We start from the raw sequence: 27,719 nt of genomic DNA, 5'->3' as shown, positions 1-27,719 counted from the left end.
TTCAGATGTCAGTAACAAATTTATGAACTGCAGGACCATCTATCATGTGTCTTGGTCTTGAGTAATTGCACTGCATCTTTGAATTTGTCTATATCATTGATGAACACTAGGACTAACCTCTATAGCATCAAATCATGCAGCTGTGAAGAGGAGTATAATGATCAGTATCCAACTTTACTTGTTTCACTATTAGGAGCTAAGTTTACATAGTATGTTAATGTCACAAACAAACAAAATTTACAGCCAATTTTTTTTTTTTTTTTTAATCTTCTAAGATGCCACTGCCCGTGTTTTTAGAGTGAATCAGGGCTAGTGCCTTCAAACATACCCATAAAAACTGAGGAATGAAGCTCTGCTTTTTGTTGCATTAAAACAAAATAGGGAATCAGTAAAATTGAAGTGCGCTAGGAATGCCCTCTTGTATCACTTTGCTAACCTTTATCTGTTGAAATCATAATTTATGACTATGATTTTTTCTGGAATCTCAGTAATACAGCACATGACTTACAGGCATGCAATCCAAAGCCACCCTATGACAGTGATTCACTTTCCTGAACCTATTACCATAAAAACTGGAAATGATGCATGCAGTAAGCATTTTCCACCAGTCAGAGATCTATCATAGCATCCACTACTCCCAGGACTGCATTTTACAGTAAATGAAAGCAGAGAATTGACAAGAATATACTGTTGGGAAGGGTAGAAAACCAGAACAAAATAAATTAAAAAAAAAACCATAATACTCCCAAATTTGTAAGTCAAACATAGATCTGCAATGTCCTTAAAGCATTTGGGGAGGTAGGCATGTGAAGAGCTACCTGCTATCTCCAGTCTTTCCTCTCCACCACTTCACCACCATGCAATGGTGAATTAAGTCTTAAAACAGCAGGCATTGCTGGCAGACCCGCACACCAAAAGCACCTTACAGTGGCCTGCGCTCTCACACAGTTTCTTTAGCTGGTCCCAGTCCTCTGCAGCCATATAGTCTCAGCAAAGCTAACTCAGAGACTAGAGTCACCTTCAGATCTGAGGCTGAGGATAAAGAAACGAGCTACACAACCAGGAGGAATTACGAAACAAGTAAGACCCAGAGTCTATATATGTAGACTCTGGAGTCTATATACACAGAATTCTTCAGTGAGCAACTCACAGCAGACGGGGGAGGGAGAACCTCTGCTCTTTGTCAGAGGTAGTTAAACACCAGAGCAGAGGTACCTGAAGGTTGGACTGCTCATTTGGTATGGTTCTTAGTGCAGACTAGGCATTTTGAAAAAACATTCAATAAAGGAGCTCAGTGATACCAGGGGAAGGACGTAATAAAGGCATGATAAAATACATACAGAAAGCAGTGGTTAACAGCAATTAGCTTTTTAAGGAAAGTCACTCTAAGATTTAGTGCTGTTTTGCAGCATATACAGGGAGGTCAAAACGAACGCACACCTACTCCACAGCAGAGGAGCCACCTAATAAAATATAAATACTTCCACACATACTGAGAAAGCTCCCTGGTGTGACACAGGAGGTGGTCAGAACTTCAGAAGTCAGGCACTGCCTCTGCAGGACTGTGGTTATAAGGAAAAGAGGAGGCTTGGTCCACTTAAGGTACAGAATACAAATAAAAGTGATGCAACAAGCAACAGTTTATTTGTATAAAAATGCTTTAAAATTTTACTACATGGCAAGATTAAGGAAAAAATAGTATTAATATATATACATACAATATATATACACAAACACATTGCACCATTAAAATTACATGCTTTTTAGAACAGAATGCGCTGTATCCCCTCATATCAATTTTAAAGTTCTCACTGCAAGAAATCTTGTGTCCTTTTGTTTTTATCCCCATTAAAATTTTCAAGTACAAGAAGTAACTTAGGATGTAATAGTAGAAAACCATTTGGTATACACAAATTACAACTGACAGCTATACAGTATTATTCTGCGGTATCTAACACATTTATATCCTTTTTGAACTCCATAATGAAACAAACTTTTACCTGAGGTAAATGGTAATAAAGAAGCATAGTAATTGGCAAGGTTACGAGGTTTTCACATTATGATTTGACTGTAATCGAAGTTGATTAGGTATCACACATCTGTACCCACAGTATTGGCACATGAATGCTCTGCATGAGTCATTACCAACGTCTTAGAAACAAGAGAAAAATTAAAAGGCAAGCACCACTTGCAATGATAAGCATGCAGACAATTTCAGTGAAACAGAGGTAGCATGTTCTTGTAACTCCAGCAGGGTCATTCAAACCAATGGAACCTCCCTCTTCTGGAAAGGGTGGTGCTGAAGAAGAATAAAGACCCTTTGATGTAATACCTCATAATTGAAAAGGTACAGAAACTCTTCTACTTTTATCTTTTCTGCAGTTTGAAAACATATCTATGCAAAACATCTTTTCTTACCGTGACACTACAGAGCTAATTGAATTATAAGATGTGCCACTGTTGCAACTTGAAGCATAAGCCTCTTGACCATTAGCATCAAAATTTATTTTGAATACAGAAGATGCCTTGAGTAAAAAGTCTGCTGCATCTCTGCGACCTAATTCCCTCAGCTTAGACATTAGGATTCCTACAGTGCTCTCAGGAGCATTACTCCACTCCTGCAGCAGGGCATGGACTGGGCTTGACAGAAAGTCATTTTGTGTTCCATTATTTGTATTGTACTTTGCAACAAGATCAGGGAGGCCCAGGTTCATGGCCAGAAGGCACCAGTCTTTGCCCATGGGATCAGGTGGATCCAAAAGTCGGCTCAGTTTTCTCCTGGTAAGTAGATTCAGATCTGAAACATGAATATCCATTCCTAGACTTCCTTGGGAGTAGACATCAAGACACCCAAAACACAGTATACTACTAAAGCTCTCTTTATATCCCCCCATGGTGTTAGTTAGTGATGTCTCCTTTTGACTCTGTGCACGGAAGAAGTCTCTAGGCTGATAGACCATTACTGGTTCATGATGTTCCCTCAGCTGCTGAGGGCTAAGGTAGTATTTTACAGTCAAAAGGCCTGGTAGGGTTGTGGCTATTAAGTTATCAATGGTGCTGCATACAGAATCCAAAAGTAAACAGCACTTGATCTTCTCTGTTTCCAGTCCTCTAACTTGAACCTCTATACCCTGACCATGGTTGACAAGCAGCACTAAAAGCTCAGCGCCACGATTCATAATCTTTGATCCATTTACCCACAGACGTATATCAGCATCTCCCTCGGTGCTTTGTTGATGAATCCACCTGCAGAGATTCACCTGAACTTTATGAAAAATTCCACAAGGAAATGGGGTAAGATGTTCCACGGGAACAATTCTAACACCACCGTAAATCAGTACCTCATCCTCGTCCTCTGTCCAAGACCTGTGGAGATTGTCAGTTTTGATGAGAGCAGGAATATCCACCATTGCTCCACTGCTAAGGTCTCTTGCGCAAATATCCATAGCGTCCAAAATCTGTATCAATTCTTCCACGTCACTATCTGTTACCAGACGCTGTATGTCCTCTATAGTGTATCGACCTCTATAGTGATGGAGAGCTTTTGGGTTCTCTATTGACAGGATTTTTCCAAGGACATTTGAACAGAGCCAGCGAGGATCCAGAAGAACAACGTCTTGAACTGTTTCACTCTGCATAATGTTAATCTGTTTATAAATAGGAAAACTATTATCAGTATTTTATGAAGAACAAGATGGTACTCCACATTCTGTCTTTCCTAACTTATTTACCAAATCACTTAAATAACATAGCTGGCAGAACCTGAATTGCATTTTAATTTCTTGCAAATATTCAGAACTAAGAACTCATTCTTGGCTTCCACTAATAATAAAGCCAGAACCCAACAACATTATAGCCTAGCCAATGCTCTGCAAGCTATTTATGTAAAGGTGTTTTCCTACAATTCAATTTCTAACAGACAAATAAATTTCTCATCTCATTTCACTACCTCATTTCAAGATGCCAGTAATAGCATATCCTATGTATTTTATGATGTTACAATTATAGCAATGAACTGCAGTTCTTTCTGTCTCATAGAAATAATGCTGAATAGAACACGTACACCAAAACAGTAATGATAGCAAGAAGCATTACTAACCAGTCTATTACTTATGATGTCTTAAAAGGAAGAGTAGAAGGAAATAACTACAGACATTTACTTGCATCCTATTAAGCAATATTCGACCAGAGAAATACCTTGATAGTAAGAATACATAGTTTAGATAAAAAGCACTTACTTCTCCTATGCTATGCAACTGCTGTGCAATATGCCGCAGGTCATCTTCATTTGCTAGGGGATTAAGCTGCTCCTGTACATCATATACAAACTGCTGCAAAGACATCAGCTGGTTGGGTCCATTCATTTTTCTCCATGAAGGCAGCACGGAGATCATTTTTTCACACAGAAGAGTCATAGGTGGGCAAGTCTTACAAAAAGCACAGAAAACATCTTGTAACCTGTAGTCTGCTAACATTGAGGTCTAGTACATACATGATACATATACACATGTTTAAAGTGCCCCTTGTGATAGACTGTTACTTTTCTACCCATGCGAACTAATGAGAAAAATCTACTTTTTCTTAATGAAATATATTCCAGAAACAGCTGTGCATTTAGCTGAAGTCTGTACTCACCAATGTCAGTTCTGGATATTTAAATAGGCGACACTATATCAGATACAGAATATCAGGTAATACATACAGATAGCATATTTATCTATTGACTGATTTGGACATTACTGATGACTATGTCTTGCAATCTCCAGCCACAGCACCCAATCTGTATGCAATAAAGACCCCTCAAATTTCATCTAATGGAAACTGCTACAAAAAAGAAGTTCTGTCAAAGAAAAACTTATTAAAATCAAGACACCATTGAGAACATTAAATAGGTTACATTTTATAACATTAAAAAATCTTCTTTCTTGAATCCAAGAGCGAACTCAGCAACACATTATCTTTTACTTCATTATTTCTTTTACACCTAACAGAAGCAGTTGCAGAATGTTTTGTTGGCACGTCATACACTTAAGAAGGACTTTAATATGAAGAATTTAAATGACAGACTTCAAAATGACTTGGTCACCCTCAGTACTGAAGTTTGTGTAGATTCATGGTAGTTACAGTTACGTGCAGTTAAGGGCAATTTTACCCTTAGTTTCATACATATATATTACATACACAACTACGAAAAATCTAAGTACATAATTTTTCAATAAAAGAATCTATATGTTATCTATAAGTTTGCACATCTATATGGAAAATATTCAACCCTGGTCTTTTTGAAAAACATCTGCATCAAATATATTCAATTTCTCTGTAGTACTGCTCTGTCACATAGTGACATCAAACAAACAAGCACACAAGCAGTGAAGTCCAATCTCTGTCAACTCAAAATATGAAAATATAGCTTTAAACTGATAATCCCAATAATTTCTTTTAAAGAAAGGCTATTTTTGGTATCTGTACATTATGCCAACAATTTTGGAACTGCTGACAGAATCCTTCATGTCAATAATTTGTTGTTTCATTTCTAATTTCTGAAATTAAGTAATAAGTTCACAGAAAAAAAAAAAATCTTGTCCTAGGTTTTCACATTTTGGCTGGCACAAACTACACCATTAATATTACTTACAGAAATTATCTGGCTTCTTATTTCTTGTAAGTGATTTCGGAGAAGCTTCATATCTTTAGATCCAGATGCTCCAGCATCCAACACAAATAACTTCTCTGAAATCTGAAGATCATTTCCAAATCTTAAAGAGAAAGAGAGCATTGTTTACTCAGTCCCATATCTATTTACTTAATCCAGTGGCATTTCAGCATTAAACTATACGATACTTAATTTCCTTCAAAGAATAATGTGTACGTGCAGTACTAATTATGGTAAGATATTTTATAAGGGAAGACAGAATAGCTGCTCTCTAATTTTTTTATCATAAGCAGATAATTTGACAGTATATTATTATCTTTCCAATGGAAGACGGCTGAAGAGTCCTAAGTGAAATATAACTGCATCCCAGCTCTTGTAATAACATTTTACTAGATAATGAATAGCAGTTTAGTTCCTCCTCAATTAAAATACTTTAGTTTTCATCAGTACAGACACTAGCTCTATTTCTTACTTTTATTTAAATTTTCAATCACACATACTTGTTTTTTTAGCTCTGAACTGCATTTAAAGGCGTGTATGCTTTGGTGCTGAAATCCATATATATTATGATAATTCATTTCAATTGACTGAGATACCACATTATCCTTTCTGTGGGTAACACAAATATGTGAGTACCTTATATAATACTCCTTAGTTTATGAAAGTTTTCTGTTGTATGCTACTGACAATCAGCATGCTCTCCAGACATGTGCTCACGAAGCTGAGAAGCTTTTCTGACTCCTGAATAACTTTTGGCTGATCTTTGCATATGTACTCCGCCATGTCCAGTTCTTTAGAAACTGTGTATGGGTAGTACCTCCAGACTTGGCTTAGTTCTTCTCCTACCAATCCTACATCAATTCAGATTAAAAGGTGGCTGCCCTGCAGGCTGCAGCTCAGAACTGCCCACTTTTCTGAGACTGGTGCAAAACTGACACAAGAATATCAGACAGATTGTTGACACTGGCCATTGGATCTAACTCATCTTCAAGGTGAGACTTCTGAGCCTCAGTCATATTATGCACTATTTGCTCATGTGAACTCACTTAGGGCAGCTCACCCACTGAAAAACAGTATCGACAATTTTTTTTACCCACCCCCTCACAGACTAAGCTTTCTGAATATTTTCATTAAAAAAAAAAAGAAATCCTCAAAATAGGACACTTCCTTTTGTGTAAATATCACATAGCTTTAGCCAAATAAAAAACCTTTTACATTTTAGTATACTTTCTTTGCAACTCACATACACTACTACCAATAAATATAATCCCTCCTTACCTGTTCCTGATTTCTTTCAAGAATGACATATCCTTGTCATACCAAAACTCCCCCCCGGCAGGCCGAGGAAGATTGACTATATCAGCATGTGTGGCAACTAAAACAACACGCAGTGGAGTTTTCAGCCTTCCGCCAAATGCTAAAAAGAAAACAAGAACACTTCCTTACTATGAGGCATGTCCAGGAGGATGGGTGCCTTACAGAGCCAGAGAAGGAGTAGTACATGTTTTGTTCTTGATAACGCTCACTGCAGTCATTTCTGCAGTGGATTTACGAACTTTAAAGCACAGCTACATCTATTTCTATATAATGAAACCACTGCTGTTCTGGCTGTTAGCCACTTATAAAGTTATCTACACAACATTCAATTTTAATAGCTAGAATCTTTGAATAGTGTCAAAAATACTGGCATTACGTGCCCTTACTGCTTTAACAAAAGCATTAATTAATAACACTACCAATATATCTATTAACTACAGTCTATATCAACGTAAGGAAAAATAATTAAGAAAAATAAAAGCTTTTTGAATGGGTTTCTCATTACCTCAACACTACAGGTAAAGCTTAGGGAAATGCAGGTAGAACAGAAAATGTGTACAACATTTACATGTTGTTATGAATGCTATTTTACAGTACTTACACAAACAGTGACCTCTCACCTAGGTGAGAGTTAAGTAGGAAAGCCTGGCAGATACCATGAAAAAGAATGAAAAAGAAAGAAAGATACAAATGGCATGAATGAGGAAACAGCATGGAACACAGAATTTTCAATCTCTTCTCAGACTGATCTTCCACAAAAGAGGAGACATTATTAGACAATTATCTCAGAAGAATGACAGAACATCCAGTTCTGCAGTTTTTGTCTGACAAAAGCAAGTCAGAAACATGTTTTCATTGATTAAGCTGCAGAATGTGGATTCATTCTTAAAAATAACCATATTTCCCATCTTTGTAGCACTTCGAGATAAATCTTCTCCAGATACAGATTTTCTTTGTTTTGTTTTTGAGCTCAAGAATTTAGAAGCTGTAAGTAATACCAAAAGTAAAAATTACCCACTAATGTTCAAATACTACAAATATACATGAGTATCCAAATAGAGCTTATCAGTATAAATGCTGATTTAAGCAAAGTGCCTAAATAACGGTATTAACTCAGTCAAACTAAGTTTCCTTACTAGACCAAGACATGAAAAGCTTTTAAACACTGCAAGTTAACTACATTTTTAGCTTTAATATTTTTCTGCGTATTTCTGAGCTTTTAATTTCAGCAGTAATTGCAATTCAATTCTAAATGTTTATATTCATAATGTTGTGTTGTGACCTAAAATGGAATATGAAAGACAGGCAGGTGTCTGAGGTGAAAACTGAAGGTCAGCCCTTCAGCTCATCATTATGACCGGTTACGCTCTGATTATACATAGAAGAGAGCAGTAAACAAAAAGAGAGGGGCAATACTCTGCACTATGTAAGCATACAGGTTTTTTTTTTTTTTTTTTTTTTTGTCTGGCTAGTCCCCAGCAATTTTTATAAACATCCATCAGTGCTGAGTTAGATCCTCTGGTGGGCACAATACTTTGATTAGTGGAACCAGTTCTACCATAAAACTGCAGACCAGTGCTTAGCTACAATCATGATCAAACCTTATAGTACGTATGCCTAGACCTACAGATCTTTTAAAGAAAAAAAATTACACGAAATTAACTTAAGATCAATTTGCCTGTCACATAAATCTATGTTATGTAACTTATATGATTCTATGAACTTTTAACTCATTGAAAAGCTTGAATACAAAAATCATTTAACTTAAAACCCATGCAAAGTCTTAAAAAAAATTGAAGTGAACCAGAAGTACTGGTTTCTATATATCTTGATATACCAGAAGTTAATGTATTTGAAGCTAAAATACAACTCTAATTAAAGGTTAGAGTGGCATGTAATGAGAGGTAATGCCAATCTATAACATCATTCTTCTTGGGGCAGGTCCAGAGGGGGGTCATGAAGATGATCAGAGCACTAGAGCACTCCCCCTACAAGGTCAGGCTGAGAGAGCTGGGGCTGTTCAGCCTGGAGAAGAGAAGGAGGAGAGTTCATAGCAGTTCATCCCAGTACCTGAGGGAATCCTAGTGAAAAGCTGGTGAGGGACTTTTTCTAAGGGCAGGTAGCAATAGGACAGGGCATAATGGTTTTAAACTGGAAGAGGGTAGGTCTAGACAAGATATTATGAAGGAATTCTTTACTGTGAGTGTGGTGAGACATTGGAACAGGTTCTCCAGTGAGGCTGTGAATGCCCCTTCCCTGGAATTATTCAAGGCAAAGGCTGGATGGAGCTTTGTACAATGTGGTTTAGAGGGAGGTGTGTCTGTCTATAGCGGGGGGGGTGGAACCAGATGGTCCCTTCCAACCCAAACCATTCTATGATTTTATGATTCCTGTTGACATTTGCAAAATTAATTTACCCAATAAAAAATATTTAACTGGTGTTAGATTTAACTGCATTTTAATCAACATGTCTAAAACTTGCCTTAAATGGTTTCAACACTCCTAAAACACTTTTCCAGAACACCTGTCTGACATAAAACTTCATTTGCTACAAGAGCTTGTGCTGTACCTCGTGACCTTTTTCAAGTGGATCACTGGTGCATGAAATTCTTCAGGCTTGTCCCACAAATAAAACTGTCCACTGCTGAGAAACATTGATTCAGTTTTGCTTAAATAAAAGGGGATGAAAATGCTTAATAGCAGTCAACATGGAGGATTTAAGAGTTGTAGAGAAAAGCTTATATTCCTGTGATATTTCATGAACAAGCAAAAGAACATACCTATTGGCTCCTCAACAGGAACTAATGATTTCAGGAAACTAAGCCAAAAGGTCACTTGGTTTAACTGGATTTCATAAGGCTCCTCAAGACTAAAAAGCACTATATGAATTGTCGTGGGATCGTTTGCAGCAAAATAATCATAACAGCAGAAATACACAGGATTTCCAGAGAATTCCCAGATGCTGAAATCACCAATTCCTAAAAAACAAACACATGTCAGTAAGCATGAAGCCTTACTCATCACGGAAAGACGAATCAAACAGCTAGTCTAACATAAACTTTCTCAGAGATTAAGTGCATGCAAGTGAGAAAGCAAAACTGTAAATGCAATCATGAACAAAAGGAATGGTGAAGTTTCAGAGCATCTCAGAGTTTAAGAAGTTGGGTCCTCACAGTTTGTTCCTCTCTCACATTCACTTCTCTAAGTCATTCAGCTGGATGTCACAGGGAAACACCTGCATTTTACATGCAATGCAGCCTTACACATTAAACTGGCTTTTGTCTTGTACAGGAGCAATTCCTTGCAAAATATAACTGTTCTTTTCTTGCTAATCCCAGAAAGTATTTTAATGATTTTTTTCTTTTAAAGTGCACTGCTTGTATTAAAAGCAATCCAAGGACATTGTAACCCTCAAATAATCCACTTCACTTTACAGAATTGTGTTACTCAAACCACATTTGCAAGTCAGGACTGAAGAATCACTATATTAGGGGCTGAAAGAGCACAATGCTTCTGTGATCTGCTTTATGTGAGAAAACCATTACCATGTTGTACTCCATTGGCACTTCCCAGACTCACTACCAGGTTAGTGTGAAATAAGATGAAATTATACTACCTTTATTTAAATAAATGCTGATTGAGATGCACTTCAAATTCCTAGGAGAAAAAAAGCCAGGGACCTGAAATTTACTGTTATGAGTACAGCAATTCAGAGTTCATCCATGTACATAATTTCTTTCAAGATCAAGATAATAGAGAAAAAGAAAAAAATTGAAGAGTTTATGGCACAACTATTTCACTGCAGAATTTGATCTGATTTCAAGTTATACTGAAAGAAGAAATTAGCCCATACAAAGAACAAGCTTTAGTTACATGCCGAACTCTTCAGCATCTAGGACAAATGTTTTGTCACAGTATGTATTAGTGTGCATATGCTGAATTTATAAGTAGGTTTCTCTCTCCAAATTAAAAGCTTGATTAATTTGAACTCAGAATTGCAATCTGCTGAAGCACGCAGAACATCATCCTTACCGCAGAGAGATCTTACCACCTCTATGATTATTAGTAAGGGTGTTGGTATGTACCTTTTGTACGATCTTCACACTTGAGAGTGTTACACTAGGATCTATGTGTACTTAAGACAAAAGACAGCTACTGGATGAAGAGAAAGCACTACATAATTTTTTTGTTTTGGAACAGTAGTGAGTGGTTCAAACATCTTCTAAGACTGACCTTTCTTCCTGCTAACCGGTTCCAATTGCAGAACACTTAACTTGCTTTCTGAAAAATGAAACCGAAAGTTCCACTCCGGTACTCACCAGATGTGTTCCAGCCCCTTGGGGGGTAAGAATAGTTAGGTCCTTCATGGAGATGGGAAACACACCTGGACTTATGGGACTGAATTAAATCTGACAAAAATCTCTAACCTAAGTGTAGGGACCTTCAGACTAGTAGATGGAGTCCTAACCTACTCCTATTTCAACAAACCTCTTCCTCCCACCCCACTTAACTCGTCTCAAAAATATTCCTGTGTAATCCTATAAATATCCGACACAAAAGATTACTACGCATCTTACAAGCAGAGAATTTCACATGTATATAGTTTCTATACTTTCTACTTAGACGCACCCCACCCCCCAGTGTTGAATTCTTAACTACAGTCACTACCATACCAAATCATATATTTTATTTTTTACTTCTAAAAACAAGCAACAAGCAACATGGCATTACTTTCTCCACAGAAGTGAGGCATGTCAGCTCAGAACTCTGCTTACCATTCAAGTAGGCATTCTGAATGTCAATGGCCTTGGTGGACTGATCATCAGCAGAGAAATGAGAGTGATGAGCAGGTGAAACAAAAGCTTCTAATACACCTTTTGTCAGGCCTGGCTCAAACATCATACTTCGGCTTCTCACACTGACATTCTCACAACCAGGATAAAGATTTGTAATGCTTACTGAAACTGAGTTGGAGAAAAGGAAAATAAGATTAAAAATCATGGGAAAGTTACAATCATATGACTTCAAAATAAGTATGCTAGGCAAAAAGAAAAAACTGATTAAAAAAATCCAATTTTTCTTCAAAAAAAGATGATTACCAAGCTGTGTGTACACACAACTACATCTTTATTCTGAATGCTGAGAAGGAAAATATTAGAATGATCCCATTTGGTGCTTAGTGCACTGTAGCACATACATTACTGGGAAGGAAGCAAAGAAAGGAATAATTTGGAAGTAAAAGACTTTAAGAGTTAAATCTCATCTATAAAAAAGTATACTGTTGTGGTGTAGAAAAGGGTTGTAATTTCATAGCATGGGCTATTTTTATTGCCATAAAAGTGCTACACATTTGAATAGTTAAATTCTGTAACTAAGGATAAAAATATCATAGAATCACTAAGGTTGGAAAAGACCTACAAGATCACCCAAGTCCAACCATCCACTTATTGCCAATAGTTCTCACTAAACCATATCCCTCAACACAAATGTCCAAACGTTTCTTGAACACCTCCAAGGACGGTGACTCCATCACTCCCTGGGCAGCCCATTCCAGTGCTTGACCACTCTTTCAGAAAAGTAGTCCAGCCTGAATCCCACTGGTGCAACTTGAGGCCATTTCCTTTAGTCCTATCACTAATTGCATAAGAGAAGAGGCCGACCCCCAGCTCACTATAGCCTCTCTTCAGGTAGTTATAGAGAGCAATAAGGTCTCCCCTGAGCCTCCTCTTCTCCAAACTGAACAATCCCAGCTCCTTCAGCTGCTCCTCATAAGTTTTGTGCTCCAGACCCCTCACCAGCTTTGTTGCCCTTCTCTGGACACGCTCCAGGGCCTCAGTGTCTTTCTTGCAGTGAGGGGCCCAAAACTGAACACAGCACTCAAGGAGTGGCCTCACCAGAGCTGAGTAGAAGGATGATCACTTCCCTGCTCCTGCTGACAAACCACTTCTGATACAAGCCAGCATACCATTGGCTTTCTTGGCCACCTGGGCACACTGCTGGCTCATGTTCAGCCAAGCATCGACCAAAATCTCCAGGTCTGTTTCCTCTACGCAGTCTTCCAGCCACACTATATAATAATTATTTCTGAGGAGGTGTGGGAGAAAAGCAGGCCCTTAACTGAAATGACTTTACTTATAAGCAATTTGTTTAGTTCACGCCCGCTGCAGATTCTGTAAATGAAAAAGGGCTTTTTAATTAACTTGCACCATCTACTGGAGAAAGTAGATAATTCCTTTCCTCTATTAGAAGTTGAATTCTAATACGTGTCAGTAGTATAATAAAAACTTTCATGCTTGATTTTTTGGTAGACTATTTAAATCCTTAGGCTCACGTGAATTAAGTATAGTGAATTCAGACTTATTTTTACAGAATTTTTAAAAACATAAACATACTGTCAAGTACCCTACAAACTGGACTGTTTTAAATGTCTCAGATTATAATGCTCCATTCAGAACGTTATTCATGACTTACATAATGATTTGCATCCAAAATGACCAGATACTGAAACATAAAGTGATGTCATAGTAAATTCACTTGAACAGTGCTGCTCAATTTTCAAGTGTAAGTTCTAGAGAAGCTATTTTCAAGTGAATGCTTCAAATTCACCATTACTTTTATGGTGATTTTTTAAGCAGCGTGACTGACAAATCATCTTTCAATTTATGATAGTATGAGAGCATTACATTACTCTCTGGTTCTTGTATCAAGTGACCTAAAAGTGTCTTCAGTCAAAACCTTCATAAAATCATAGAATGGCTTGGGTTGAAAGTGACCTAAAGATCATCTAGTTCTAACACCTATGCTGCAGGCATGGTTGTCAACCACTAAACCAAGCGCAAGATCAGGTTGCCAATGGCACCATCCAGCCTGGCCTCAAATAACCCCAGGGACAGTAACAGGTTCTCTGGGCAGCCTGTTCCAGCGTCTAACCACTCTCAGTGAAAGTCTTCCCTAAATCTAATCTAAATCTCCCCTATTTTTTAGTTTAAAATCATTCCCGCTTGTCCTATTACTATTTACCTGTGTAAAAAATTCCTTCCTGTTTGTAAGCTCCTTTAAGTATTGGAAGACCACAGTGAAGTCTCCCCAGAGCATTCTCCAAGCTGAAAAAGCCCAATTCCTTCAACGTTTCCTTCATAGGAGAGGTGCTCCAGCCCTCTGATCATCTTCATGGCACTCTTCTGTATCTGCTTAAACAGCTCCACATCTTTGTTGTGCTGGAGGCCCCAGATCTCGATGCAGTACTCCAGCCAGGGCCTCTCAAGGGCAGAGAAAAGGGGGACAATGACATCTCATGCTCTGCTGGCTACCACTCTTCTTATGCAGCCCAGGGCACATGTAGACTTCCAGGCTGCAAGAGCACACTGCTGTCTCTCACTGCTGTTCAGCTTTTTGTCCACAGGGATCCCCAACTCCTTGAGAGCAGGTCTGCCAAGAAGGACTTGTCCCCCAATCTATATGCATTTGGGTTGAGGCTATTGGGATTGCCTCAACCCAAATGCAACACCTCATACTTGGCTTTGTTGAATCTCATCAGGTTCACATAGGCTCACCCTTTGAGATCATTCAGGTTCTTTTTGATGGCATCCCTTTTTTCTGTCATATTAACGGCACCACTCAGCTTAGTGTCACCTTCCTGCACTGCCTCCAGGAACTGATATTTGTGGTTTACTTAGTCTCCCCTTGTACAACACAGTGAATTAATAATACAAGAACTTCTGATTGATTTATTTACATATTCTCTCACCACCGCAGGTGTTAATGCCTTCTGATAAATGAACAGCAAATGTAGTAACAATCTGTGTTGGGTATCTTGACAAATCACAATAATTACCTTAGAGTTTCCAAAGGTGATAGGAGAGAAAGTGGAGGTGAAATCTATTGCAAGCACTTGCTCTAACATTATTTGGAAGTAATGATAATACCTAAAGCTGCAAGCAATACCCAAGGATTTTTAAAGAGAAAGACAACACTGACCTCATCTGAAACTTAGGTAATAAGATTATTTCTGAACGGCAATTTAGATTCAAGCTCTTCAAATTGCCTGATTAGCTTGGATACATTGCACAGCATTTCAGTGTTACAATAAACAGTCCTCTCTTTCTGGCATGCTACCACAACTATGGGTTCTTCCAGAATGAGGTATATGTAGATGTGTAAATCTAATTAGTTTCTTCACATCCTGTAGCTCTTTCCATGTTACACAGGTTAACTTAATGAGCAAGGTTTCCTTACTATATGCATACTCCAGTTTAGAAAAGCTCCTTTTTCATCGTGATTAGAGACAGTTTTAGACACCACTTGGCTGATCCAAGTGCCTTACCAGAAAGCTTTTCCTGTGTATCTGTGTTTATACTTAATGATCATTTAAGGATGCAGCAACTGTTAGTTTTACACAGAACTTACACTTAAACAAAAAATGCGGATGAAACTTAAGTCCAAAACCATGATCATAGAATCTCATTATGGCAACAATAACTGCAGCTTAAGACTTTTTTGTAAAAATAAATACAGCTTTCAAAGTACTGTCCTCTGCTCTCTTAAGCTCCCATACATACCACAATAGTAAACAGAAGCTGAACTATTCTTCATTCTCCACAACCACTATTCCTCTTATTTCTTATTTTAGGCATCAGTTTGCATGCAGAGTAGTCAATACCATCTCTGCTTTGCTTTGATTCCTTACACACATAGGTTATTCTGTCTTTTACAGCACAGTTAATAGGTGCTTGTTTGGACTTCTACAGATGAAAAATGAGTTACTACAGGTATAATGTTAAAGCCATACCTGAAGGTTTGGATGACAAAGGAGATGGGGGGAATCTGGTTGAGTTTGTGGAAGAGAGTCTAGGCCTACGTCTTCGGAAAAAGCTTCGGATTAGGCCACATTTGAGAGACTCCACAAGGGTTGTTTTTCCAGAGCCAGAGTATCCAAACAGCTTCAGTTTAATTCGTGGCTGTGGGTTCTGTGTGTGTCGCAACTGCTGGATAAAAACTGCCCTGTGCGTATCCTAAAAATCAGTACAAACAAGAAATCAGCGTGCATGGCAGAGAACTTGTGCCTTCCAACAAATGTAAAACCTAGAATTTAAGTAGAACTTCTTAGCCAGGTTAGTGTTCATCTGGATCAGTTCTCCCCCCAGCTCCATCATGCAAGTGATCAATCACTGGCAGAGGAAGACGGATATGTAACCAAAACACAGCTAAATCACTGCTGTCCAGAAAGAATTCGAATTGTCATGAAAATCATGCATACTTTCAGGATCAACATCAGTGAATGGGATCATTCTGACACATGATATAGGACAAATGAGAAAAGAATAGTTTCTTTTAGTTCCCTTTTTCCTTCCCCAGCATTCTCAGTAGCGTAAGCATTACCTTTATGCTTATATAATATATATAAGGGTCTGAAGAATTTTGCAGATAACAACCATCTGAGCAATCTGAAAACTTGGCATGCTTCTCCCTTCCTCTTTCTGTTATCTTTTTCTATATTTGTTATGCTCAGGAGAATTCTCTCCACCAAAAGCCTGTTTATTTTCACTTCACTTTTTTGCAAGCAAAATATTACCTTACCCAGACCAATCTTACATCTCAATTCCCACAAAGTTCTTCTCTCCCGTTAAAGACCTCTTCCAACCTTTGAAATTTCTACCCTTCTAATGCAAGCTTAAATCCTCTATACTTGTTTCCTTTTTTACTCCCAAGCCTTAATAAATCCGCTTCCCTACTTAACCATCCTTTCATTGTTTGCCCTCTGAATGCATTCATTAGCTCTTCCACAGCTGCAGTCTCCTCTTCATATTCAGGCCTTCTTCAAACCTAATCAAGCTTCTGCAGAAGAGCTTTCCACTTTAAGCTTACCCATCACCACTCTGTTTTGCAAAAAGAGTAACAGCCTAGGACAAACAAAACACATCTTGCTCTCTTTCTCCAGCAAGAAGCCATCAGACATAGATGCTCTACTCATGGGAGCTGAGCTTTAAAATCAACTCATCAAGGCAAAGCAGTGGAGGACAGGTAAACCATTAAACGCCTCTCACCACAAAAGACCTATTTTAAGATAACTGAAGGAATCAGTTATCAAAAGGAATTTGATTTATGCTCCCTTCCTTCACTCACCCATTTGGAGCTGAGAGAGGCTCCGATGTTCAGCATTTGTACTGGGCTTAAGGTGAATTATTCAAAGAGCACCCACTGCATCAATCTCTAAAACAAGAATATGCAGCAATTTCATTGAGAAATTGCTCAGAAATACTAGTGTATTTATTTTCTTCCTCCCCAACAGGTATGTACAAAGTATGTTCATCACAATGCAAATTTTGCACCCCCTCATTGCTAATATTCAATTATCTGTAAGAGCTACTAAAAGAGTAAGTTCTTCATATGTGAGCTTTTAGGAACAAAATCCTCTAGAGGCATTGAAGACAAAAAATGTCAGGTGCACTCAGTACTACATAATATCACCCATTTTAAGTGGTTTGTTGTAGATTATTAATTTCAAGTTATGAAGTTATCTGTTGCAAGCTCTGATCAAATATATAATTATCATACATTTTCCCTACATATGTAGTCAGCCTCCAAGAATTAAGTATACTCCACTGTCAAAGAGCATGAGATAAATCTCTTCTGAAAGAGATTTTAGTAGCTCTATCTTGTTCCTTTTGTTCTAGGTTGATTTGTACTAGTTCCATATCTACATCAGAAACATTTTTCCACCTGCATGCAAAAACAATCAAGAGTTGTTTGTTTTTTGTTTTGTTTGATTGCCTTCTTTTGAGAAATATTGTGCCATAGTCTATATACATGTATATATGCTATACTATGGATCTTGTTATGACAAATGTATACAAAAGCTATCCCTGTAAAGGAAGCCTCAACTTTGTACCTTTCTGTCATTTTCACTGATATATTTTACAATCTTAGCAAGTGTAGATTTACTGGCAGGACATGATTCTACTTCCTCCTTGGCAATGCCCGGCACACATACATTTCCACTTCAAAAGTATGTGGAAAGAAGAGCCTGATCATTTATTGTATATCTCCACAATATCATTGGCATAATTAAAACAGTACTCTTAACTGCTTTGGCTGTTTCCTGAAACCTCCAGGAAAGTGGTCTCTGTATCTTCTCAGCATGAATGATACTGCATATTTGGAATAATCAATCTATATTATTGTAATCTTACTCTGTAAGACTTGTCAGACTTACTACTTTATGAGAAGCCTAGATTAGCTTTATGTTCTAAAAGGTAGGGGATTTTGAGCTACTGAAATTGCAGAATTAAAAAAGGACATGGAGAACTTACACTATTCCAAGTGGTATTCTAGATTCCAGAAAACCCCTCAAAGTCATAACTCAAATCTAACTAAAATGGTGATGAAAGCAAGTCCTTCTGTAGGATGTCCTAACTCTTGATAGTCTTTTTGTTTCTTATAAAATCCTTAAAATATTTGATAGGTATTGTTACAGAGCACATAAGATGGAATGTTGGTGTTGTCTATCTTGCAGCAATGTGTTTTGTAATGTGTTTTCTAGAGTGGCTTTTGTGAATGATCTTATTATGAGCTCCCATATTCAAACTGCTTCTACCATCTTAAAAACATGAAGAGCTCAGTTAAAATTTACACATTCCCAACCTTTTTAAGTCTTGCAAGCAAACTGGCTACATGTTCGTGCTGCTCTGCTCTGGCAAGATCTTCTGCTGTTTTCCCATCCTGTTGAAAGATAAATCATTAGCTGCAGTTTCTTCCTTTTACCCACAAGAAAAAGTTACGTGCAACACAGATCAACTCTGGTTAAGGCAATAACAGAATAATTACTGTCAGACACAGGTGAGTCAGGGAGAAGAGAAAAAAAATAAATGACGCAGTACTAACTATGCCCACTGGAATTCCTGTTTTCTTAAGTAGTGCAAAGATACACACAATGAAATACACCATAGTATTTTGTTTACAAATTAGCATCTTGATGCCACTGTACAAACACACTTTGAATTCAGAGCCTTAGAGTGATGCAGTACTATCTTTCGGTATTCTTCTTTTCTCACCAGTTAGTAGAAATATATATAGAAATTACTATAATCTAATAGATACTATTTTCTAAATAGATTTCAAAGTTTAAGCAGTTCACAAAGAGGACACGTTAGCATATTCACTTGCATTAATTTTGCAGGTGAATTTTGTTTGTTTTGCTAATGGATGAAGAATGATGACAGCATATAAGCCAGTGGAGGAATAAAGAAAGCATGAAGACTATAAAGGATGTGGTTTAAACTGCATCAGCAAATTCAAAAAGAGAAAAGCTACCTTCAGCATCCTATTCTTGACGTTTAATTACCCATGTATCAAACATCAGCAGTTTAATATGAAATAAGCTGAAAGAAAAAGTGCTATTTTTCCTGTTACAACCAGATTAATGCTGATGTTGTTTTATATTTTGGCAGCAAGTAACTAATCCACAAGGATTTTACTTCTCTATTTTTTTTATTTTTATTTTTAATGAAAGAGCTTTCACATATTAAGACAAAGTTCTGGAAAATTAAGACCTCTTTCTTGGCCTTCCATTTTTTATATAGTAGTTTTTCATGTGGAGTTTGTATAGCCTTAAGTAGTTTCTGACAAGCCTGTTAACTATTGCCTGATACACGAAACAGGCATCTTTGATAACTGGGTATCCACATACAGGAGCCATTTTCAGTTTTCCACAGAAGTTTCTATGTACTCCAGAATTTCAGATAATTAATACAGAAAAGGAAAGGAACATTAGCAGGTAATAGTCAGAATCATGGGTTATGAAGCAACTAATTCTGAACAAACATCTCACCCTTAAAAATTCCTTCCAAAATTTAAAGGTGTCTGCAATTTTACTGAAGAAACATCTGAATTTCTTAAAATTCTTTTTCCTTAGAAAGATGTAACAAGGACAAGAATCTTTGCATCTGTGCTGATCCACATTGCATGGTTAGATAAGACAAGAGGTAATGGTTTTAAACTAAAGAGGGAAGATTTAGGTTAAACATGGGGGGAAATCTTTCACTAAAAGGGTGGTGAGGCACTGGAACAGGCTGACAGAGAAGCTATGGATGCCTTATCCCTGGAGATGTTCAAGACTGGACGGGGCCCTAGGCAGTCTGATCCAGTGACTGATTAGTGATTGACAACACTGTTTCAGTGGTTTGTTTGATGACCCCTCACACATAAGCCATTTTATTATTCTGCGATTAATGTATATTCAGTATGTTCCTCCTGATAGTGTTAGCATCAGCACTATTTACTTTGTCATCTCATTCACAGTGATACAAGCTACAGAGATAAAAATTACAAGGAATAGATGGACAATTATACCAACATAGTCATTTTGACATAAGTGAGCTGATACAGCTCATGAATCCCCTATCCACACTTTTTTTTCCTTATATCTCACCTCTACAGTATGCAGTATTGACAACAGAAATACAGAATGAGACAAAAAACAAACAAACAAACAAACAAAACAAAAAACAAACAAACAAAAAACAAACAAAAAAACCAAACGAAGGACAAAAGCAGGTGGCAAAGAAAAAGCTGTAACATGCCCCATGAAGTCCACAGCACATTTCATTGCTGATTAATAGAGGACATAGCAGCCACTGACCTAGATTTCCAGATGTCATTTTTAGATACTAAACTTCTTCAAGCCATAATTTCAATGGTTTTAATGACTACTTTTGAAGGGCGTCATGTGAGATACATACTCACAGGAAAAAAAAAAAACAGTGCTCAATGTATGGGAGAGCAAAAATGTAATTTCCATCAAACAGCTAAAGCAAATGGGATAGAAATCTTCCTTCTCTCTCCATTTTTGTTGTCTCAGGGATACTTCATGTAAGCAAGAACTTTGAAAAAACAGTCTGTTATAACCAAATCATAGTCACACGATTTCAATATATAGAGAAACAGTTATTTCAGATTAGAATGCAGTGATTAGAGCAAGGAGCAGCATAAACCAGTGCAAGTCTTCTGAAAATAAGTTATGCTGGGTGGGCAGGTAAAGGTGTATACAATGCCTTGGATGTATAGAGAGTGTATGAGGCATTTAGGAAGAAGGAAGATATGCCAGTAATGACATTGCTGCTCAAAGCAGTAAGAAAGATATCTTGAGTGCTGCTAACTGCAAGCAATAGTACTGATTGATCTGACATAAATTATTTGTTTTTACAAAGATACTTGCAGGCTAGTTCAACTCTTCTATGCACCCACTCATTTATGACATGAAAATGAAGCTTTTGAACTGCTCCAAAAACCCCAGAGGATACATACTATACATTTGTACAGCAACTGTACATGGTATGAAATGACATATCTTAACATAATGCTATAATAGACCACCATTGTTATCTGTATGCCTAACTAATTCGTAAATGAAGAAACTCCGCAGATGAAGTGGTAGCTTTACTGTACCCAGTTTAAAATTCAGCTTAAGAAGGGAACAAGTAGACAACAGATAATTATTTTCAAGCTGCGGATGTTCTACTACCTACTGTTTTTTCATTTCAAAATGTAATTGTATTTAACCCCCACTGCTCTCCCTTGAAATTAACTTGTTTTCTACCACTGTATATAAAACATGCATGAAGAACTGTCTTAATACTTACTGAGGTTAAAACTTCCACATTGGCACCAGTAAGACACAGGAACCGGACAACTTCAAGAATGCCATTGTTTGCAGCAAGATGTAAAGGTGTTCTTCCATACTATTGTGGAGAAAATAAAGGGTCACATTTGTCAAAGAATATCATTCCAATGTTTATGATTAACAATAAAACATATCATAGAGTTGTTATGTACTGATATACTGCAAAGGTACTGTGAAAATTTTAAGAAAAAGCCCTTAGTTTTTAAAGCTCTTTTTAAAGTTCATTTCAAACCAAGCATTACTGAAGATAACATGTCTGCAGTTTCTCCTAGCAAGGAATAAGAGATGAACATAAGGAGTGCGCATGAAGGGATCTATGATTATAGTGACAAAAGGAAAGTGATGAAAGTATTCCTCATCCTGTTTTTGCTATTTTCTCCAACTATTTCTGCTGACAACAGGTTTTCATATCAATCACTTCTGGTCTTTTACGTTCACAGCTAACATCATAAATAATTCTACTGTATACTGTAAATCCTTGCATTACTTGTAAATCCTCTTATCACTTCATATTTACAATACAGTTCTCCCTGTTTTAACCCTACATTCAGAATTCATTTGCTTACTTCAAAAAAAGAGTACTTGCAAGCAAAGCTAAGTTTATGCCAGCTGCAAACTGGAAAGATGCTTGTCAAACTCAAATGTTTATGATGTTTTACTGCACACAGTCTGTGAAAGAAACTATCAGTGCCCTCAACTGGTATTGGATATGCATTGGACAATGCCAGTTTTGAGTACCAAGGACAGATGGCCCTTAGTTAATTGATTCACATCAAAGGTTTCACTGCTGAAGAGGACAAGTAGATATGAATGTCCTTTACTTCATAAGACCTTTACTTACGCTTTCAAATAAAGTGTATTCTTAAAAATCACTCCAATATACTTGACTCCTGAAAGACTAAAAGGACATGAACTTTAATTGCACCTCCTGTGCCATGATCCCATATCTACTGAACACTTGAAGACTGTTCTTTCCTATGGTATGCTTGAGGCCAGGCTGATCCCAGCTAAGCATTTTCAGATATGAAAAGACGCGCTAAGCCAGCCTTTTGCTGAATTAATTCACTTCCCCAAAATGTGTTCTCAGCAGTAAGTCTGAATTTAATTGCCTACTCAGTAATACTTAAGCTCAGAGGCAAGATCAGAGAGCTCATTACTGTAAGTTTCTTGACTTCACAGCTGATGATTTTAATTATTAAAACCAAGTGATTTCACTGGACAGCTTTCAAGCCAGAAAACCCACAACTTTAATTAGCTGGCTAATACAGAGAAGGTCAGTTTTCATAATAAATGGAAGCATTAGTAAAATGTTACTGTAGGAATATGCATGTTTCCAGAAAGAATGAATTACAATATCTGAATCAAACAATTAATAGATAACGATATAAAGATATCTACAAGAAAAACTTGAATTCAGAGCACATAAGAATTCAACAGAGCAGAGAGACATTGGAACTAAATATCAACTGCATGTCAGCAGTCTGTTGGCAGACTTTAAACTTACTCAAACCAGCTAAAGGAACATTTCCTCAAACAGCTTACTTTTCACCTAAAGATACATAGGAGGAAAGCCAGAATGGTAAACCTGCATAGCACCTCATTTAGTTATCCCATATCTTGCAGCAACAGCACAAGAATAGAAGCCAAGAAAGCACTAGTATCTCCAAATTTAGAGACAGGCAATTAAGCTTTCTCTTTGGAAAGTGCCTACTGACTTCAGTAATGGGCATTTCATACTTTTACCTGGCAGTAATCCATCAATAGGCATCAGATTCAACATTTCTGAAGGTTTATCACTTCTCTAGTTGTCACTTGTAAGTGAAAGAATAACCAATAGGACAATTTCCCAAAAGCACCTTCTTCAGTCATTTAACTACAGTTTTTGAAAAGTTTTACTTTTAACATTTTAATTCTGAGAATTCACATACTCTACTGGTGACAACTTCTTTTATATATGAAGATATTCTATTCTAAGTTAAATGTTTTATCATCATTTATTTTAATAAATGAACTCAAGAAAGAAAACCATAAACCAGCTAATATAACATGCATTTTTATAACCAGCAGTAGAATCCACACTTGATTTCAATTACTTGTTCAGATGACAGTGCAGATCTGTACTGAATTTAAATTTAATAAAAATGCATCAGTCTTCAATTTTGCAAGCAATTTAATGTTATTAAAATACATCAAACCAGCATCTGTTCAGGCCACCAGAAACACACAAGCTGTGTTCTCTGGTGCCTAGAAATGATCTACACATCTAGGGAAGATTGCTGGCACAGACTTCAACACTAGGACTGAGTGGCAAAATACACTGTGGTAATTAATTCACTTGGTCTCTTCTTCATGGATCTTTAATCCATGAACTAAACTGAAAAAGATAAATCTGCAGCATGAGTCATTTAATGCTTGGCATTTGGCCACTTAAGAGATAAAAATGAAGGAAAAATAATTTTCTGACTAGCAAAGTAGCGAAGGTCATCCAATGGAACAGGTGACCTCTTAAACAAAGCAGTTCAGTACCATATCCCATTTACCTTATTAGCGACATCCAAGTTACAACCTGCTTCACATAGTGCCATTACAATAGGGACATTGCCATCTTTGCAGGCCACATGTAGAGGAGTGTTGCCATGTCTATCTTGGAAATCTACAAAACAGCCTTGATTGATGAGGGTTTTAACTACTTCTATCTGACATCTTCTTACAGCAAGGTGTAGGGCTATATGACCATCCTGAAAATACAAGAGAGCCAAGATGTAAGGTAAAAATAAAAATGAAGTATTTTTCAGAGTCACAATAATTTCCCAGTAATCGTATGCATTTCCTTGCCTCCAGAATAATAATAATAATAAAAATATATATATATATATCTGGGGGGGAGGCAAAAGGGAAGGGCAGGGCTAGAAGAAGGGAGGTGCACAATATCTGTCAGAACAAATCCACAAGTAGAAAGCCAAATTTTTTATTAAGCCAGCAGGCTTTGCAGTGGAATGGATGAATGTAAATACACATTCTCTAGTGAAGATTTCCCCAGAAAGTGGGAGCATGATCAACTGAAACAATAAGCTCAGCATTGTAAATCGCAGTAGATTTACTAACAGAAGTTAGGGATGTAAAAGTCAAGCAATCTATAACTTTAGAGACAGAGCTTGCTTTCTCAGTGGAATAACTTACAGGCAAGCTGGCTGGAAAAAATAAAATCAAATAAAAAAAATCAGTTTAATTCTTTTTTGGGGAAAAAACAAACAATACTGCACTAAACATGTTTTAGTAACAAGTTTGTAACTACCATCAATAAAGCTAGCTATAAGGACAGGCATAGCAGAAGTATAATCTAATAAATGCAAAGTTTATTTTTTTTGGATCACATTGTGAGAGAGAAAACATGATTTTGGATCAAATGCAGTTGTATTTTTAAATAGATTGTACTAGGAACAAGTGTCATTTATCTGACCCTCAGGAATCACAGGCAAACATTAAATTCATCCTTTCTCTAAGTCAGTGGCCTGTTAACAGTTACAGAACCAGATGTTCCTTCCATCTTCCTCAATATTATTCATAAGGTGATAATGAATAATCAAAATAATAATAATAAAAAAGTAAAAATAATCAACTAGCAACTTGAAAGACTAGTGTAGCCATCCATATTCTCTGTAGAAACTGCTCAGAAATCCCAAATCACAAAAAACAATGCTGGCAGGCAGCATTCAAATAAATGAATTCAAAGGTATGACTCTGTGACACCTGTGAACTCTGGAGGCAATTCCTACTAAATGAAGTCACTCACCCATAACTAACCTTATCTGTTGCATCAAGGTCAGCTCCATGTTCCGACAAGCATTCCACAATATCATGGTACCCCCTAGCAGATGCTGTCAAGAGTGGAGTCTCTCCTTCTCTGTTTTTAATGTTCACATCACAGCCTGCTTCACAAAGTGCTTTAGCAACGGAGTAGTATCCATGCCAAGAAGCACAATGCAATGGGGTTTCTTCTTCCTAGAGACACAGAATAAAAACAACCCACAATGAAAAAGAGAAACAAATGTTACAAGAAGCAATTCACCTCCTTAACTTAGAGAAAAAGTAAGATGGCAGGAAAAAGACAGTCTACTATATAAGCCTTGTAGGAAGGTGATAATTTTAAAATGCTGATGTTCTCAAGTAGTTCCTGTTGACACACTAAGGGATTACAATGAAGCACTAGATTTGCATCATCGCCTGGATTCTGGGAGTCTATATTTCTCACTGTAAGGCTATCTACTGACAACACTCTGAATGTGAGTAGTACTAGACCAGACATTTCCGTGGCATTAAGGCTAATTGTCTTGGTCCTCCTACTTGAAAAGTGCTTCTCATTCATAAATGCTTCCTACGTCCACATCTTGCATGCCAAGGGACTAAAGTAGTGTTTAAGACAGATAACTCACCAAGGACATATATAAATCTCACAAAAATTTCAGCTTGAGACATTTTTTTTTGTTTGTTTGTTTGAACCAAGGAAGATTTAAAGTGTCATTTCCAATATCTCTGTATTTTGTAACAATTGTGTGGAGCATCATCAGGAAATTCAAATGTTTCATAAAAATATGTTATTGAAACTACTGGTTGTGTATCGCGCTACAAAACAAGAACTGTAACAAAGTTTTTTTCAAATTCTTAGAAATGAAATATCCCTTCTGTACTTGATTAATAACAACAGACAGTTAGTGATATTAGAGGACTTAGGCTGCAATCAAGGTTTCTGTAAAAAAAAAATTAAGGAAGGAAGTAAAATTTGATTCTGCTTAAACAATACACATATAGCCCTACAGGATGCCAAATTTTAGTCCCATAAGTCAACATCCATGCACAAGAGAGTATCAGTGAATTTAGGGTTGAATGTATGTTTTCTTTCTCAGTTAAGACTTTTCTTTCATCTTCTTACAAGACTTGACAGTTCAGAGCCCACAGAACAAAAAGTATCTTTAAAGGAACCCTTCTGAACGCTTCTTCTGTTTTCAAAAATGGTTGACACTTTTGAACTCTCTCATGTCTCATTAAAAAGCTGCTGAAATCAAACCAACAAGTAATGAAGTGTTAGCTGAACTCACACACCACCAGCTGGACCGGCATGATATGAAGCTTCTTCATCTTTAAGCTTCCATTTCTAAGTTAATTTGCGCTGAGTACAGCAGTGGTTGGTTGGTTTATGCACTATTTTTGAGTAGCTATTTATTAAGAGGTACCAAGACTTTGGTGATCCTCCCCCTCTACTCTGCCCTGGTAAGGCCTCATCTGGAGTACTGTGTCCAGTTCTGGGCTCCCCAGTACAAAAAAGACAGGGATCTCTTGGAAAGAGTCCAGCGGAGGGCCACAAAGATGGTGAAGGGCCTGGAGCATCTCCCCTGTGAAGAAAGGCTAAGTGAACTGGGTCTGTTTAGCCTTGAGAAAAGACGACTGAGAGGGGATCTAATCCAGGTTTATAAATATCTGAGGTGTGGCGGCCATAGCGGTGAGGCCAGTCTCTTTTCAGTGGTACGTGGAGACAGGACGAGGGGAAACGGACATAAGCTGCAGCATAGGAAGTTCCACACAAATGTGCGTAAGAACTTCTTCACGGTGAGGGTGATGGAGCACTGGAACAGGCTGCCCAGGGAGGTTGTGGAGTCTCCTTGTCTGGAGATATTCAAGTCTCGCCTGGACGCCTACCTGTGCGACCTGGTGTAGGGAACCTGCTTTGGCAGGGGGGTTGGTCTCGATGATCTCTAGAGGTCCCTTCCAACCCCTACAATTCTGTGATTCTGTGATTCTGTGAAGACTTCTGTGATTTGAATTTTTTGTCTTTTCCAAATTCACAGAATCATAGAATGATCCAGTACCTTTGAAGGTGATCAAATCCAACTCCCCTGTGATGAACAAGGACTCTTACAGCTAGCTCAGGGTGCTCAGAATCTGGTCCAGCCTGGCCCTGAACATCTCTAGGGACAGGAGTCTGTTCCAGTGCCTCACCACCCTCACTGTAAAAAACTTCTTCCTTGTATCCAATCTAAATCCCCCACTTTTAATTTGAGAACATTTCCCCTTGTC

General features: G+C 37.5%; 1 protein-coding gene across 2 annotated transcripts in view; it reads right to left on the bottom strand.

Annotated features, from left to right (window-relative positions):
* Positions 1-1,622: 1,622 nt before the first annotated feature.
* DAPK1 (death associated protein kinase 1) overlaps positions 1,623-27,719 on the bottom strand; it is a 92,030-nt gene continuing 65,933 nt past the window's right edge. Inside the window, exons 16-26 of one of the 2 annotated variants that reach the window (XM_085212899.1) lie at positions 25,452-25,649; positions 24,188-24,385; positions 21,607-21,705; positions 18,611-18,688; positions 15,759-15,981; positions 11,746-11,934; positions 9,751-9,948; positions 6,932-7,070; positions 5,636-5,756; positions 4,239-4,427; positions 1,623-3,647 (exon numbers count right to left, since the gene is read on the bottom strand). In XM_085212899.1, coding sequence (XP_085069025.1) covers positions 2,415-3,647; positions 4,239-4,427; positions 5,636-5,756; positions 6,932-7,070; positions 9,751-9,948; positions 11,746-11,934; positions 15,759-15,981; positions 18,611-18,688; positions 21,607-21,705; positions 24,188-24,385; positions 25,452-25,649 — 2,865 coding nt within the window. In that variant the 3' untranslated portion in view covers positions 1,623-2,414. The remainder of the gene's footprint in view (positions 3,648-4,238; positions 4,428-5,635; positions 5,757-6,931; positions 7,071-9,750; positions 9,949-11,745; positions 11,935-15,758; positions 15,982-18,610; positions 18,689-21,606; positions 21,706-24,187; positions 24,386-25,451; positions 25,650-27,719) is intronic. The other variant, XM_085212900.1, reaches the window with a different exon arrangement.

Source organism: Meleagris gallopavo, chromosome Z (assembly GCF_905368555.1).
Source record: "Meleagris gallopavo chromosome Z, MGAL_WU_HG_1.1, whole genome shotgun sequence".
In the NCBI taxonomy this organism is placed as follows: Eukaryota; Metazoa; Chordata; class Aves; order Galliformes; family Phasianidae; genus Meleagris; species Meleagris gallopavo.
Note: the sequence above shows the minus strand (reverse complement) of the source record. Positions and strands in the feature narration are given on the sequence as shown.